Below are 18023 nucleotides of genomic sequence, written 5' to 3'. Positions count from 1 at the left end.
ACCTCCGTGGCACAACAGAGCTTCACCAGTCGCTATTTGACATGTTGTCTACAGTTCTAAATTCAAACACATCTTTCGCTTTCCTTACGTCGCTGACACCTGCTCCTCGACCGTCTTACTCGTACCTCCTAAACTTGAAGTTCCAGGATAATCTTTGCTCTTTTCTTCTCCACATCTACCACTCACCCTTCCTCTTAGTATCTCTGTTTGGCTGGTTACCAAGCTCAGCAAAGCTTTCTTCTCAAGTTCTTTTCCTTGATTCTTTCCTTGATTTCTTTCCAGTGACACATCACGAGTTTGCACTGGGAGCTGGCCAAGTATGGCCTGCCACATGTTTATGTAAATAAAGCTTTATTAGAACACAGCCATGACCATCCGTGTATGCATCGTTTACAGCTACCCCCACACTCCACCGGCAGAGGTAAGTAGTTATACAGAGACTGGATGGCCAGAAGTCCCCAAATTATTTCCTGTCCTGCCTTTTACAAAAAAAAGCTTGCCTCCCTGTTTAGGCCCTTTTCAGCTCACCCACAAACTGCTTCCAGATCCCGCAAGCCATCTTCCATGCCCAGTTTCACACCTTCGCTGACCTTCCCACCATCTGGTTGATTTTCCCAAAACATCATTTAAAAAACACTAGTCTATTGCTCAAAAATTATGTCGCTTTCCATTATGTCCAAGATAAAAGTCCCAAAAGACAGGGTAGTATCGTCCACGTCTCTACACTGCATGTAGTGACAAGCATCACGCTGGACATCAGGCAACATGTGAATCTCTAAGCTTGACCTCAGAGATCTTTTTTCAGTCTGCTCTCGGGATTTCTCAGTTAGATCTCCCACCGCTCTCCACCTCCGTCCCCACAGAGTTGCCGATTCAGACATTCCAATGCATCCACTGTTTTGGGAAAGACCTTATTGTCTTATACTTTGCACTTCCGAATCTTCATTCCTGCAATTTGCCAGGCCAGGATAGGTCTTCTCGTGTCTGTACGATTATATTGTCCTTTAAGACCCAGTTAACGCGTGACTTAGCCTATGGATAATTCCTCTTTTCACCTTTCTTAACCAGACTTGCCCTGATGATAGCATAGTACTTATTATTTTCCACTGTTAACTTGGCAAACTTGGCAATGTTATGTTGCTTTCTTGCCTAAATTCTATAGGACCATGTGTTTGCCTTTTTGTCCCAGTTCCCTCTAATTTAGTATAGCATACTACTGTGAATGTTCAGATAAACTTTCTCCGGTATTCTGCAGGAAACCAATACATAAGCAAGTGACTCACTGAAAGGAGACATAACAAAGATCAGCGGTTTTCGCCTCCACTCAGAAGACATTTATCCACATCCATGGCCATTTTTGATTGTCACTGAAGAGAGAAAGTACGGGAGGGAAGTGGGTGCTACTGACATCTAGTGGGCAGATACCAGAAATGCTTCTACACATCATACACTGCACAAGGCAGTCCTCAACCCCCCCCCACCCCCCAGTGCAAAGAACCATCTGGCCCAAATTGTCAATAATGCTGGAACTGAGAAACCCCGAGGTAGGTCAATTCTTTGCTAATTTTAGAATGTCTAGAAACCTCGTATCTACAGACACAGCAATGAGAAAATAATAATTATTTGTTGACTGATTTCTAGACATTGATGGCTTCGTTACGTGGATAGAAAATGCAAAGAGGTGAATGATGTCTCAGTATCGATTCAGCTGTATGCTGGCTCTTTCTTCCTTGAGAGAGGTGAACCCAGTACCTAGTAATACAGATATGATATGTGATTGTTGGAAAGTTTGGAAGCAAGCACATCAAAAGAAATGTCACTGGCTGTAGCAATGTACAGGTGTGGCATAACACAGGGTTTATAGGTATTATAACAGTAGGATCAAACAACCACCTTGCATAAACTGTCGTCTCCTTAACCTCTAGATATGGGCGCCCCAGAACTCAGTCCTTTTCATTGTCTCCATCTAGACTTACTCTCTTCGTGATCTCAACCAATACTTCTTTAAATGTCACACATCTCCTGAAGCGTTCCCAATTTATATTTCAAGTCCAATCTTCACTCCCGGGTTCCAAATGGTTGCATCGAACTGACTTCCTAACATTTCCACTCATATGTCTAATACCGGGTAAAACTTAATATGTCTCTATGAACTCAGTTGCTTAATACTCTCCCAGAAATCTGTTCTCCGTGCACTCAGCGATGCAACATCCTTCAATCTTAGGGTTCTGCCATCTTTACCTGAAGCCTCCCCTCCATTCTTCATGCTAGCAGAACATACAGACCAAAGAATCACACAGCAGCGTCTCACTGCCTCAACCTGGAAATGATACACACATCACTTCCCTTTGCATTTCATTCACCAAAACAAGCCATATGGTCCTATCTACATGTAAGGAGGTTAGAAAGTATAGTTCCCAATGCACCAGAAAAGAGGAGTATGAAACCAGATTGGGGAAGACACAGCAATGTCTCCATTATCACACTTAAAACTGAACTCTTAGTCTCCACTCTCCACCTGTTCCTTCTACGTCCACCCATCTCAGCAAATGCCAGAGCCGTCCTTCCCGTTGCTCAGGACACAAACCTTGAAATCATCTTTGACTCCTTTCTCTCACAACCCCTATCCAACCCATCAGCGAGTCCTCTGACTCCACCTTCAAGACATATCCTGAACCCAACCGTTTCACACCACCTTCCCACTGCTGTCTTGTCCATTTCTTTTTTAATTATTATTATTATTTTTTTTTTTTTATTTTTGGGACAGAGAGAGACAGAGCATGAACGGTGGAGGGGCAGAGAGAGAGGGAGACACAGAATCGGAAGCAGGCTCCAGGCTCCGAGCCATCAGCCCAGAGCCCGACGCGGGGCTCGAACTCACGGACCGCGAGATCGTGACCTGGCTGAAGTCGGACGCTTAACCGACTGCGCCACCCAGGCGCCCAGTCTTGTCCATTTCACATCTGGACACTGACAACAACCCAACTGCTACCCTTGTCATCGTTCTGTCATTCTCAGTACAGCAGACAAGGTGATCTTTTTTTTCTTTATTTTTTTTTAATGTTTATTTATTTTTGAGACAGAGAGAGACAGAGCATGAACGGGGGAGGGTCAGAGAGAGAGGGAGACACAGAATCCAAAGCAGGCTCCAGGCTCTGAGCTGTCAGCACAGAGCCCGACGCGGGGCTCGAACTCACGGACCGTGAGATCATGACCTGAGCCGAAGTCGGACGCCCAACCGACTGAGCCACCCAGGCGCCCCCAAGGTGATCTTTTAAAAGCTTAAGTCACGTCATGTCGTCCCTAAGCTCCAAACTTTCCAATTGCTTCACACAACACTTAGGTTAAAGCTCAAGTTCTTAAAATGGCCTAACCCCCCTACAAAATCTGTACTCTCCACCTCACAATTCCATCCTGATGACCTCTTTATGTCCACCTTGTGTTCTCCACCAGTGCCATCAACACCGGCCTCCTTTCTATCCCTCAAACACACCAGGCATGCGGCCACCTCACGGTTTTCACAGTAGCTGTTTCCTCCACTAAACTCACTTTCCCCAGATGCCCTAAGGCTTGCCCCTTCACCTCCTTCAAAGCTTTGTGGAAATGCTATTTCCTCGGTAAGATTCTCCGACTTCCCTCCCAAAACTGCAACCGTCCCTACCCACCTACCTTGCCCCCAGAACTTCCTCTCCCCCCACCTATTTTATTTGGTTTTCCTCCTTGCATTTATTATTATCCAATATACTTTAGTTGTTTACTCTTTGTCTACCCCAACTAGAATACAAACTCCATGGGAATCGTAGTATTTGCCCATTTTGTCCGCCATGGTTTTTTTTTTTTTTTAATTTTCAATTTTATTTTTGAGAGACAGAGAGAGACAGAGCACAAGTGGGGGAGGGGCAGAGAGAGAGGGAGACACAGAATCCAAAGCAGGCTCCAAGCTCTGAGCTGTCAGCACAGAGCTTTGTAAAGTGGGGCTCGAGCCCACAAACCGTGAGATCAAGACCTGAGCCGAAGTTGAATGCTTAACTGATTGAGCCACCCAGGCACCCCACCCACTGTGGGTTTCTAATATCTAAAACCACGTTTCAAATACAGTTTTTCACAAGTATTCACGGAATAAATTAGCTGCCACTGTCCAAAGCTCATTTTAAAATAACTTTAGAACTCAACGTAACATCTTACAATCTTATATTAAACTAAATCTTGTATTAAACTTATACCGGGGGGACGACAGGAATGGTATTATATTTACCTTTTAATCCTTAGTTTAGCAAAGTTCCTGACAGACAATGAGGAATCTGTAAATATTTCTTTAATCGAGTTTGTTGGATTATCATTCAATTTTCATACATACTGCTATCTTATGACTGTCTGCTCAAAATATTTAGTAAAGAAGGTTGTGCAGTGGATTAGTAACCATGGTAGAATTTCTCACCAAGACCCCAGATATCTAAAATGTTTGCTTTTCATTTTAATAAGTTGAGATCAAGTTGGGTTTTAATGCATGTTCCAAGACATCAAATGTATCAAAGGGTCTGAAAACCATTTAAATTGATCAAAGCAGGTAAGATAATACACTTAGCAGCATGGTTTCTGGAAGAAGACGGCACGAGCTCACATTCCACTAGCACAGAGGTCTAGCTGTCATGGCCTTGAATGAGATCTCTAAGTTCAGCTTCAGTATCTTCTTCTTTCGAAGAAGAGTCATGACAGAGCCTGACATTGAGGGTAGTTTAATGAGATGAGTCACATAAAGCACTATCAATGGACGCAAGCTCTTTTCATCAGCCAACATTGCCCATTCGCTGTATACCTTACAGCAAACGTGACATGACGTTCATTTTCCCATTTCTCAGAATTATTAAGGCCTGAAAAAATAGATGACATTTCTATCACAAGCAAGTGATTTTCATTCTAATTCATAAGACAGAGCTATTGGACAATCTATATACCGTACGTAAGTTGCAAGTTCCGAGAAGAGACTTTAGGTACCTAAAGATGTCATAGCTCTTATCTGCATCTACAGTACCCAAACCCAGTGCTCAAAGCTGCTGACAACTATTCGGCCCAGGATCAGCAGGTGTGAGGCTCCACACCATTCCTCCTCCTAACTAAGTCCATGGCAGACTGCACTAAGTTGATAATGTTTCTCTTTCATTGAGCCAGGAGGTACCTTTAGGTTCTTTCTCAATGGCGACTACTACTAACCAACTGATCACAGGTGACAGAAGAAAAGCCTAATATTTCCTCTCCAGATCACATGGCAAATGATATGCAATCACAATCCATACTCTGTATGATGTGGGGCTCTCCCTCTATAGACAAGTGTATTCTCAAATTTGTGGGAAGGTTTTAATGAAATTAAATTATAATCTTAGAAGGTTTTATAGATAATTCATGGAATCCTCTTTTGAATCCTTATCAACTCATGTGAAGATACAGAAATTCAAAGTTAGAAAATTGTTCAAAATGAAACAGTAAGCCTTAGCAACTAATACAAATTAAAAATCAAATTTACTGGGGCGCCTGGGCGGCTCAGTCTGTTAAGCCTCAACTCTTCACTTTTGGCTTGTGTCATGATCCCAAGGTCATGAGATTGAGCCCTACATAAGGGCTCAGGCAAGAGCATGGAGCCTGCTTGGGATTCTCTCTCTCTCTCTCTCTCTCTCTCTCTCTATCTCTCTTACTCTCATTCTCTGTCTCTGCCCCTCCACTGCTCATTTCTCTCTCTCTCAAAATAAATAAATAAACTTTTTAAAAAATCAAATTTACTGTATCCACTTTTCAGGTACTCTATTATATAATTGCAAAGTAAAGATATAATTGGCAATTGGGAGTTACAACACTTTTGAAAGGAATTCAACTTTAAGCAAAAGTCCGTTGAACTCTCAAATATATGGTCCAGTTGGTTGGTGGAAAAAAATACATGTTGTGAACATGATTCCTTTGCCTAGTTTAAAGGCCAAGTTCTTGCTAATGGGTTTGCAGTCTCAAAAATAATTTGATTTTGGTTAGATCAGAATAAAATACATTGCATGCAAGCTGCTGAAATTGATTTAGAGCACCTAAGAAAAAAGCAATCAAATGATGGGATTCCAGGATTTTGACAATTCCAGGTTATCAAAAACGAAAAAATGATTTAAACTGAAATTAACACAAATAAGTATTTTACAGCATGGAGCTAAAACACTGACAGAAACTGGTGACACTGAAGCTCTACATCTAAAGGGTAATTTGGATGATCTATTCAATTCCATGTAACAACTAGAAACCTGTCCAAAAGACTCCTAAAACAGCACAGGTTTTAAAACTGGGCTAGTGGCTATAATCAAAATGATCCAGAGAATCTCTAAGAACTAAGAGCTGAGGAATAATCCAAAGGGAGATTATTTGGTATTCTAAGGGAGAAACACTGGCACAGAAAAGAGATTAATTTATTTAACTAACTCTAGAATTTTAATTCACACTATTAACAGGTTTGATGCAAAAAAATAAATACTATTACTAGCTACAAATATATATAAACTTCTAAAAATATTGCTGCAATGTATGTTTATAATATGGATCCAAAGGACGTGAATTTAGACCTCACTAACCAATATATTTCATCAATAATAAAAGTTAAGTGATTCACTAACAATGTTGACATATGTAGGAATATTCAGGCCTTTAATGTCTAATATTAGGGAATGCTACCCTATAGTAAACTGTTAACTTCCTCATTCTCCCTCAATTTACTTAGCAGCTACTCATGTTTTACAGCATAACAGACAGTACTTAAAATTCACAAGCAGTATTTTTTTTTCAAAACTCCTAGCTTGACGATGAATTTAGGCCATACTCCCTCTCACTTTGATGTGAATGACTCAGATGAGAAAAAAAAAATCTATGGGAATATTCACTACCAAAACAGGACTTCAAAATATCTCAAAATATAAGGGTAGTATAGAAATTAGAAAAACAGTAAATACTGCTCAGCCTTTATTTGAATACAGGGAATATAACATATTCCACAATACCAAAGAAACTTCTGATAATTAGTATAGGTACCGTTACATATAATCTAGATTCATATTTCTTTCTGTTAATAAGAACAACATTTAGTTTAAAACTTTAGTAAGCTATAACTGTATGTGAAACTGCTTCAAATAATTATGAAGTTCTAATATAGAATTTCAGACAAACATGAAAACTAAACCTTACTTTAACTGCTGACCTCTTAAATTTCCCTAGACCCTCTCAGCCACACTGCAAAATAAAATCCAGATATAATGCAAAAAAAAAAAAATATTTAAGAACCAAAAACTCTGTTTTGATTACATGCTGTTAAAAGAGTATTATATGTTATGTGCAATTTTTTAAAAATGTAAGTGGAACATGAATTCGTGAGTCAGTAATCCGTTCTGAGAATATTTTGGTTTCTAAAATTCACCAGGCTACTCAGTAACATACCTTAGTAAGTAACAGTATATATAAGCTTTTGAAGAAAACATTCATTAAATGTCAGCAAGAATTGTGCTAAGAAGTAAGGCTACAAGATGAACGAGATGCGCTATTACGCTTAAGTAGTTTATAATCCAGTAGAAAGGTAAATAAACAGATAAGATTTCAGTTCTGTGGGGTAAGTCCTGGGATAGAGGTAAATGCCACTGGCAGCACATGGTAGAGGCCCCTGACCCAGCATGGCTGGTGGCCTGGGGAAGAAAGGCAATCTGAAAGGCTTGCTCAGAGGGAGGGAGACCCAGAGTGAGTGTTCCAGATTTACAAGCAACCCGGGTGGGTAGCAAAGGCACAGAAACCTCAGAGAACCTGCAAGATTCAGGGAATGGAGAGAAGTCAGAAGTCGTGCAGGAGAGATACGGGTGAGCAACTGAGCCTGTGTGCTTTACTGCACACTTGAAACTCTCTCCCGAGGGCAAGAAAGGGCCTGTGACGGGTACGAAGTGGAACAGAGACATGACCCACTTTGTATTTTAGAAAGACCACTCTAGAAGCAACTTAGAGCAGAAAAAGACAGTCAAGAGATGAAATTGAGACCCCAAATAGGAGCTGGAGCAGAGAAAACAGCTTTGAGGGGTTTTAAAAATTAAGAATAGACAGGAGTTTGGGGGCGCCTGGGTGGCTCAGTTGGGTAAGCGTCCGACTTTGGCTCAGGTCATGATCTCGCGGTTCCTAAGTTCGAGCCCCGCGTCGAGCTCTGTGCTGATGGCTCAGAGCCTGGAGCCTGCTTGGGATTCTGTGTCTCCCCCTCTCTCTGCCCCTCCCCCCACTCATGCTCTGTCTGTCTCTCTCAAATATAGATAAGCAATAAAATATTCTTTTTAAAAAATAGGAGTTTGAATGGGGATGAAGGAAAAAAGCATGACTACCTGCTTTTTGACTTAATCTACTCTGTAGCTGAGGGTGCCATCCACGGAGGCAATGGAAAGTACTGGAACAGAGGAGAAAGGGAGAAAACTGGGAGAAGGGAGTTTGTGAGTTTAGTTCATATGCTGACTTTGTAAACTATGAACTTCCAGGCAGGGATATCTGCCAGAAGGTAACTAGATATGCAAGAACCATCCCATACCCTTTAAAGATCATCTGAATATGTCAGGTAATTGTAAGAACAGCTAAGGTTGACCAAGTTTCTACTCTAAGCGGGGCATATGCCAAACCTTTCATATAACTTCTTTCTTTTTTTTTTTTACTTTTTTTTTTTTTTATTTTTGAGAAACGGAGTGAGACAAACCGGGAGTGGGAGCGGGGAAGGGGGAGGGGCAGAGAGAGAAGACACAAAATCCCAAGCAGGCTCCAGGCTCTGAGCCATCAGCACAGAGCCTGATGCGGGGCTCGAACCCACAAACTGTGAGATCGTGACCTGAGCCCAAGTCGGACGCTCAACTGACTGAGCCACCCAGGCGCCCCTCATATAACTTTTTATCATCCTCCCTACTCTACAGATGAGGAAGAGTTTAATTTCCTAATGGTTACAAAGTATTTAAGTGTCATGGATTTCTGATTTTAAGCTCAAGTCCCTACCCACTATATGACGCTGTATCATGCAAAATCCATGACAGATTTTAAGACCAGATAAAGGTGGGTTCAATTCTAATCTCTGCTACTTACCAGTTGTGTGACCTTGATACCCTCCAAGCCTTAGTTTCCTTATCTGTAAAATGGTGACCATAACAATTACATGGTAAGAAGATGGTAAGGATTGGAGAGAGCATACAGAAAATGCTAGATTCAGTCTATATGTACAATAACTAGCACCCACTTGTTAGATCTATGCCCAAAGAAAGAAGTTTTCTATGATCTGAGCAAATTCCCTTTCATCTTATTATGAACTTTCTTTTAATTGTACCGTATCTGAACTTTATGTTAGTAAACATGAAGTATTATTTTTCAAAATATTTACAACCTTAATATACTCTGTAAAATTTAATGTCACTTAAAAATTTCACTCAAATAGAAATCATTTCAATGCAAAGGGGTCGAATCAGGTTTTGTTTGTTTGTTTTGTTTTGTTTGCCATTTTTATAGTGATGAATGTCAAAATAAGAAAACCCCAAAGCCATAAGGCATGTTGATGTTCTGGAAAGAGCTTTGGACTTGGAGTCAGAAGACCTGTGTGAAGTCCCAACTCTGACGTTTACTAGCCATGGCATTACGGGCAAGTCATTTCACAGTCCCAAGAGTTCCTTTGCACATGTACAAGAAGAGATGCACAGATCGGCCTAGATGTTCTTCTAAGTCTGAGGAACCTGACGAAAAAAGGCTTTGGGATGTTTACAAAATCGAAGCCATTAAAAGTCATTAACACTTGACACAAACTTCAAGCTTCCTGTGTTTTAAACCAGAAGTGGCCTATCTCCACTTCGATGGCCTATCAAACCACTCCACACATCAGGAGCTTCCAATTTGACTTTGACCAGACCTACGATAACCCTCAGGTGGCGAGTTCAAAGTGAGACGTGGGGATACGGAAGTGGGGAGGGGTGGGGGATGGGGGGGGCATTCTTTCCTTCTCTCAAAGTCTCCTGGGTCCTCACCACAAATTCAGCGGCTGAGTTTGAGCTGAGAGGCCAGGAGGCCACACTAGATTTCTGCTTTTCAAACCTGGCTGCACATCAGCAACACTAGGAACTTAAAACAAAAAAACAAAAAACAACAAAAAACACTTTGTTTTAATGCTGAGCTCCACAACTCTGAAACAACACTGGAGGATACCACGTACGATTTACAAATGCCAGGTTTCTCTTTGTAAAAGTGGGTACAAAGCATCTTGTGTAACAACCTCATTCGAATGTTACACATTAAAACATATCCCTTTAACCTCCGCAACCCTGAAAAAAAATACTCATTCTTGAGGATACACGCACAACGGGATCAACCTCCCAAGTCTGCAGGCACTGCACCTGCGTTAGCTCTGAAAGTTCGATGTCCTGGGCAACCCCAGGGTCTCTGGGAAACAGGGACAGTTGGTCAATCTCTCTCTCTCTCTCTCTCTCTCTCTCTCTCTCTCTCTCTCACACACACACACACACACACACACACACACACACACTTTTAAGTAACCTTCAGTGTGTGAGAACAAAGTATAGATCAGCAGTGGCCCTCTCATGAAGCAGCACCGTTAAAATGACATCATTATTCACTCAGGGACTTATATGGTGTCACTTACAGCTCTCTGACACCACTGGGATCCATTAAACATGCAGTGGTGTGGGTGTCACCATCATGCTATCATCCATTTTGTTAGAGTCCACACTACGATAACCAGCATTTAAAAAAAATAACTACTTGCATGCACCTGCTGCCTAATTGCTATTTGCCTCGTCAGGCAATTTCTGAAGAACAGCATCTCTACCATTGGACAGATTTTTTTTTTTATCCTTTCTTGGTTTCGTATTTTTTCTGTTCCATTCTTCCTATAACGATGCCATGTGATGTTAAATAATACGATAATATATAATGAAATTAGACAATGGTCTTGTCCGTTTGTCAACTGAAGACTTCATTATCTTTTCTTTTCAGTGAATTACTTGAAAAAACAAATGAACTTGCAACGGCCTGTACACACCAGAACATATATTCCCCTGTAACTCAAAACCGAGCTCAACATAGTCTCACATTTTCTAGAACCACATTCTTATACACAAACACACTGTCTTCTGTTGCCTCAATTAGACTCTCAGGCCAAGTCGTGACCGTACGAGCTACTGAAATACAGCATCAATCTGTGTAACACACCCTTGGCAGATACGTGTCTCCTTACTTGTGACGTGCCTAGCTGTCTGTGGGAAACACAGTTAGCAGCAGTGCGGGAGTGGGAGGGAAGACTTCCCACTGACTTCACTTCCACACGCTAAGGCACTAATGCCATGGAGACGCTAGTAAGGAGTCAGGAGCAAAGGCCACATCAACCCCTTGAGAAATCAGACTCTTACAACGACTGCCACCCATCTTGCACATTCTTCCTTCTGCCAAGAACTTAGCAAAATAAGGAGACCATGAAAGCACACGAGGGCTGTCGCTGCCATCCTTGAAATGGACAATAGGGATGCCGGGAATATACTGTGTCCTGCTATACTTCTGACATTCAATAATATATGCGCTCTGTAAGCACATTTGGAATAAAACCTAACAAAGGAGGTGTGTAAAATTACAGATTGTCAAAAACGCTTAGCATGATTTAAATGCCCTAGTCTTTCTCCTACGGGCTTTGCAAGCAGACAATCAAGGGAGACCTCAAAATGTGACATCATTAAGCAGGAACAGCATACATTTCCAAAAGTCTGTTTTATGGTCTCAGAAGAGAATTCAAAATTCAACTAAAACATACATATTTAACAAAACTCCTGCTTTTTACAACAAATTCCTTTTAGCAGGGTTTTGAGCAGTCTGACCACAACTTGTTTCAGCAAACTTGAGACTGAATTAAGACTTACTGATTGCTCATTTAAGTCCTGGGATTCTTCCATGTGGTTTTCTCACGTCTCCGGCCACCCCCAAACAGAAGCGGCGTCCTTCAGTTAAAACTGGACTATCTGAAACAAAAAGATGGAAACGAAGGGGGGAAATGGAAAAGTTATCTTTTTTATTTATTTGTAAAATCACCAAAACACACTGTGATTTACGTGATAATCTGCAGAAGCATTAGTTTCAAAGAACAAAACTCATTATGGATGATCTCCGTATCTTATAGACTTGATGCTCTTGAAAATCACATCATGGCAACATTGGAATATGTGAACAGCTACTCAGGAATACTGTAGATAAACAACAACATCTGAGGACAACTTTGGAGACACGGTCTGCAGAAAAGACTTAGTATCCTATTTTACTGAGAGAGATATGTCATCAAGCAATTGGCAGATGACAAGTTAACAGTCTGTGTTAATCATTCACTTTCTAAAGCACGTGAACTGAGAAAGTACAGTCTGTATCTTAATATGGCAGCTTTCTCTTACGGGAATATTTATCTGGATTACCAGATGATCTTTATTCAGTTTTAAAGAACAGAATGTTATAACATACAAGCTCAATTTATTTATTTATTTATCTATCTATCTATCTATCTATTTATTGAGAGAGAGAGCGCACACTCACAGGCAGGGGAGAGGGACAGGGAAAGAGAGAATCTTAAGCAGGCTCCACACCCAGAACAGCATGCTTAATTTTAAAAAGAGAGTGAAAATGATATTATTACTTAAAGAAGATATTACAAATATATACGGAAGGACAATCCATCAATAAACTATACTGAGGCAATCAGTTAATTATTCAAAAAAAAAAGGTTCATCTTTACTCCATACCCCGTATTTAAATTTTTCCAGGCAAAGTGAAGTGTATAAAAGCTCTAAGAAAAATAGGGATAATGTCTTTTAATTCTCTGATGGAGAAGGATTTTGCAACAGAAACAGTGGAATATAAAACAAAAAAGCCAAATGACCTCTTGAATCTGCTCACAAACCTCCCCCCAAAAAGATCAAAATTAAAAAGATACATGAAAATATAAAAAGAAATATCTGCACAAATATCGAACACAGTAGGCTAATGTGCTTAACATAGAAAAAGCTCTTACCAACCGAAATGTACACACACCTCTAAAGAAAAATGGTTGCACAAAACAGTGTTCAACACACTAATAAAGAAAATGCAATTTAAAAGAGCAGTGAGACATTTGTGGCCCTTCAAATCCTAATTTTAAAAATAAAAATAATATGGAGTTAAAATCCAGTTTACATGGGGGTCCCTGGGTGGCACATGTCCGACTTCTGATTTGGGCTCAGGGCTCATCTCACGGATGGTGAGAGGGAGCCTTTCGTATCTCTCTCTCCCTCTCTCTCTTTGGCATAAATAAACAAACTCATTAATGAATGAATGAATGTATTTACTTTTGAAAGGATTCATGTAAATAAAGGCATAAATTAGATATAAATTATTAAACTCAGACTTCAAGGAATATTTAGTGAAGTCGAAATTCTCTGAAGATGTAATTTAAATGGAAGATAAGTATTCCAGTAAGTATTTTCCAGAAACAATATTCTCCCCATTCAGTTTATTGAAATTCAACATTTGCAGGTGTTTTGCTCAGTTTTACATTTATCCATTCACACTTTCCCTACTACAATCAGGTAGACTGTGGTTTTATTAAGAACGAGGTGGGGGGGAGAGGCAGAGGGAGAGAGATAATCCCAAGCAGGCTCCACACCATCCGCACGGAGCCCCACTCAGGGTTCGATCCCACGCACCGTGAGATCGTGACCTGAGCTGAAATCCAGAGTCGGATGGTCAACCCACTAAGCCACACAGGCGCCCCTAGACATGACTTTAATTTCTTTCCTGTGTTGTGTTTTCTACAACAAACCTGTTACTTTTCCTTATTAGAATACAAGACGTTAAATGACAAAGGACATTTAAAATGTACATTGTAAATTGTTTTATGCATATACGAACGCAGCGATACAGATTAAAGATGTTTTTCAATCCTGAGAGTTAAAAGTCATAAAATAGTAACGTAACTTGTACGTAGGTGACAGTCTCTGCAAGACAGTGATTAAATACACTTCAAAACCAGAAACGTGTCACTTTAAAGAACAGCCCAATTTTAAAGCATATACGAGATGGGAAGACCAGGGGTTAAGTCCTAAGCACGTTGAAAGGTGCAGCAGCATGCATTTGAACTCAGGAAGATAAGCAGGCGGGGAGTTCAAAACTGCAGATGTTATCTTTTTGGGTCGGGAGTGGGCCTGAGAGATGGTGCCTGGAAAACCCCCTTACCTCACACCTCCTCCCTCTTTCTTCTCCCCCTCCCCCTGTCTTCTTAAGAACTGGTTCCTCCCGTCTAATCTGGGTTTTTCATCCTCGTCCGGATACTTACTGACCTCTTGCTTGCTCCTCCTATCTTCCAAGACCTCCATCCCAATCCCTGGCCCTGTGTATTCTCCCCATCCCCCACCCATCACCAAGACCACTGGGCTCAGGCTTCCCTTGGATATGGGCGTACCACAGTAAGCGCGGGCCCCTAGTCCAACTGCTGCCCGCTTTGCGAGCCCTTCTTCCACCCTCCCAGGTGGAAATGCGGCAGACCATCTCTTTAGAGGCATTTTCTCCTCACTCCCTGGATAACCCACTAGCCAAGTACTCCTCAGGGCTGCTGTAAAATTAAAAAAAAAAAAAAAAAAAGTACCACCAAATGGGTGACTCTGACCCATAGGAATTTATTCTCCCATAGTTCTGACGGCAAGAAGTCCTAAACTGAGGTGCCGGCAGGCCCAAGGATCAATCCTTGTCTCTTCCTAGTTTCTGCTGTTGCGGATGATCCCTGGAGTCCCTTGGCTTGTAGATGCATCGTTCCAATCTCTGCTTCCATGGTCAACAGTATCTCCCTGCCTGCTTCTGTATGTGTGCTTCTGTGTCCAAATTTCCCTATTCCTCTAAGTCACTGGATTAGAACGCACCCTAATCCGGTAAAATCTCATCTTGACTTGATTTCCTCTGCTTGCATGTAAGGTCACGTTCACAGGTAAGGGGGTTAGAATTTGAACATATCTCTTAGGGGACCCAATTCAACCCACAACACACGTACAGTTACCACACTACAATGATTTTTAAGATGTTATCAAGGTTTAAATGTCGTATTTCCAGAAAGGACACCTAACAATTAAATTAAGGATATTAAGGGTGCCTGGGTGGCCCAGTCGGTTGAGCGTCTGACTTCGGCTCGGGTCAGGATCTGACCTGGTTTGTGGGTTCAAGCCCTGTGTCATGCTGACAGCTCAGAGCCTGGAGCCTGCTTCAGATTCTGTGTCTCTCTCTCTCTCTCTCTCTCTCTCTCTCTCTGTCCCTCCCCTGATAGCATTCTTTCCCTGTCTCTCAAAAATGCATAAACACTACAAAAATCAAAAAAAATAAATAAAAATAAAAATAAATTAAGGATATTGATCATTAGGAAACAAGTAATCATCTTCTAGAAAGACTACCATCTCAGTGCACTGGTAATAACTTGGGTGAAATTAAAAATTAAGATTTCAGAAAAGATGTTGGAACATAAGAGAGAATTAAGCAAAAACTAGCCTTTTTTTTTTTTTTTTTTTTTTGTTAACCGCCCACTGAGAATTGATTTAACATTCCAGTTGGGAAGCTATTTGCATTAATGTTCCATGTTACAATGTAATACTTTGCTTTATGTTTCCTTAAAATTGAGATTGTTACTTAGTTTAACTTCTTTATGGTAACATGAATTTCTTTTTTTGCCAAACACACTAAGGTACTAAAATATTATGAGCCCACTGATTTTATATTATGGAACCAAGTAAAACTACCTAGGCTAATTGTGGACACAGTATTATTTTACATCATAATTTAGCAATGGTGGTTATGCTAAATCTTTTAACATTTCGTTTTCACAAATATGTAAGAAAAAGACAAGAACACTCTTTAACTCAAGTAAGAGAAGTGTTACCTCATAATAAAGATATAAAATTAAGGAATAACAATAACCTCTTGCTGTTTTATGAGGCAATAATCTAGGTCCCGGCTCTATTTCAAGGCCATTGCCCCAGAAAAGGTGAATTTCAAACAGGAATAATAGCAACCCCACCCATGCCATGTGAAATTATTTCTCCTGCAGTTAGCTTCTCAATACACAGAAAAATGGATGATATCCTTTGCTTTAACTCTGCTCTAGAAGTGGGCTATAAACTCTTGAGTCTTGGAACATTAGAATTAAAAAAAAAAAAAAAAAACGAACACCAATTCTTCCAATTTAGATATTCATATGTAAAGTTTTACAACAATTCTCAGAAATGGAACACAGTCCTGAGGGCCGGTCCCAGCAGTGGTGACAGCAAAGAGAAGACGTTGAGAGACTTCTGAGAAGTTTGTAGAGTTCGTGGGATGCAGCCCTCACCTTCTAGATTGATCTTTCCAGTCAAACCTTCCGTAAAAACTAGGTTGCCCACGCATGGCTTTACTCTGGCCGAGTAAACGTGAACGTGAAGGGAGTGGCCTTCAGTGCCAGGGCTGGCACGGGTTGAGGACAGAGCTGCACATGGGAACGGTACCCCTCTGGATTATGTACACACAAGACACAGCCTGCTACCAGCCATGAAAGCCAGACCTGGGCTTTGTCACTGACTCCTTGGTGACTCCTCGCCAGTCCCTAAGCTACCCAGTGCTATCAATACCCACTGGAGTTCACTGAAATAGCTCCATGTTTCCCTCCTTGATGCTGCTACAGTAGTTCAAGCCATCAATGGCTCTTGGCCAGATGGGACCAAGAGCATCTTAAGGGTCACCTACCCTCCAGAGCTGCTCCTTTGAGGGAGCTTTCTTTTCACTTTAAAGTAGGGATCTAGGGGTGCCTGGGTGGCTCAGTAGGTTGAGAGTCCGACTCTTGGTTTCGGCTCAGGTCACGATCTCACGGTTCGTGGGTTCGCGCCCGGCGTCGGGCTCTGTGCTGACGCTCGGGAGCCTGCTTTAATTCTCCCTCTCTCCTGTCTCTGCCCCTCCCCCCCCATTCTCTCTCTCTCTCTCTCTCTCTCTCTCTCTCTCTCTCTCAAAAATAAATAAATGTAAAAAAAAATTTTAAATAAAGTGGGGATCTAAATGGGTTCTCCTTTATTTTTAAGTTTATTTATTTATTTGGGGGGGAGGGGCAGAAAGGGAGGGAGAGAGAGAATCCCTGATGTGGGACTCGATCCCACAAACCCATGAGATAATAACCTGAACTAAAACCAAGAGTTGGAGGCTTAACCAACTGAGCCACCCAAGTGCCCCCTAAAAGGATTCTCTTAAAAAAAAAACAAAACTCAGAGCTGTACCCTATCTTTAAGATAAACCAGAAATTCTTTAATCAATCTACTTGAAGCTATGGCAGGCAGTACCTGACAGAATCCTACGAAGGATAACCACTTGTCAGTTGGTTTTGTTCCCCAGGGCCACTGCTGTCCCGGGGAGGGGGGGTTCCTGAGGGAGAACCCCACTATCCTTCTCCCCCAGCCTGCATTCCACTGTGCTCACCATTCCCTTACCCCTATCACTACCAACACATCCATCGCAGTGCCCTGCAGCCAAGGGCTGGGAACTGTAGCAGGAGTCTCCTGGGACGGTGTGTGCACAGTACAGGCTCTGCCCCAGTGCAGAGAAAACAGAAGTGGGGAAAAGACTACAAGCCCCACCCATGCTCCAAATGCCTAATATAGCCTTAGGAAAAGATGTAGGATGACGGGGCTGCCCAAACTTTGGTCCCAGCCCCTGTGCAGACCCTGAATGCAGAGGGAGGTACGTGGACAGTCCTACCCATGACCACTGAGAAGGCCGCCTTTAAACTCAGGTGGGCGGGCTCTGAAGAGTCTATGTACATGTGCAGAATTTCCTGGGCCAGGGGAGGGTATCCTTCCATTCCATTCTATCATTCAGAACGGCTAAGCTATTGTTTGACCTTCAGATTTTCAAAGGACAAGTATATTTTCGGAAACATGTAGAAAATTACACCTTGTTTACATGGGGGGGGGGGCAACATAAATATA

General features: G+C 41.6%; 1 protein-coding gene across 9 annotated transcripts in view; it reads right to left on the bottom strand.

The window, feature by feature from the left end:
- EYA4 (EYA transcriptional coactivator and phosphatase 4) overlaps positions 1–18023 on the bottom strand; it is a 275586-nt gene that overhangs the window by 235027 nt on the left and 22536 nt on the right. For all 9 annotated transcript variants that reach the window (XM_042987169.1, XM_042987168.1, XM_042987172.1 and 6 more), the window contains exon 2: positions 11937–12035. In XM_042987169.1, coding sequence (XP_042843103.1) covers positions 11937–11969 — 33 coding nt within the window. In that variant the 5' untranslated portion in view covers positions 11970–12035. The remainder of the gene's footprint in view (positions 1–11936; positions 12036–18023) is intronic.

This window comes from Panthera tigris, chromosome B2 (assembly GCF_018350195.1).
Source record: "Panthera tigris isolate Pti1 chromosome B2, P.tigris_Pti1_mat1.1, whole genome shotgun sequence".
NCBI classification, from domain to species: domain Eukaryota; kingdom Metazoa; phylum Chordata; class Mammalia; order Carnivora; family Felidae; genus Panthera; species Panthera tigris.
Note: the sequence above shows the minus strand (reverse complement) of the source record. Positions and strands in the feature narration are given on the sequence as shown.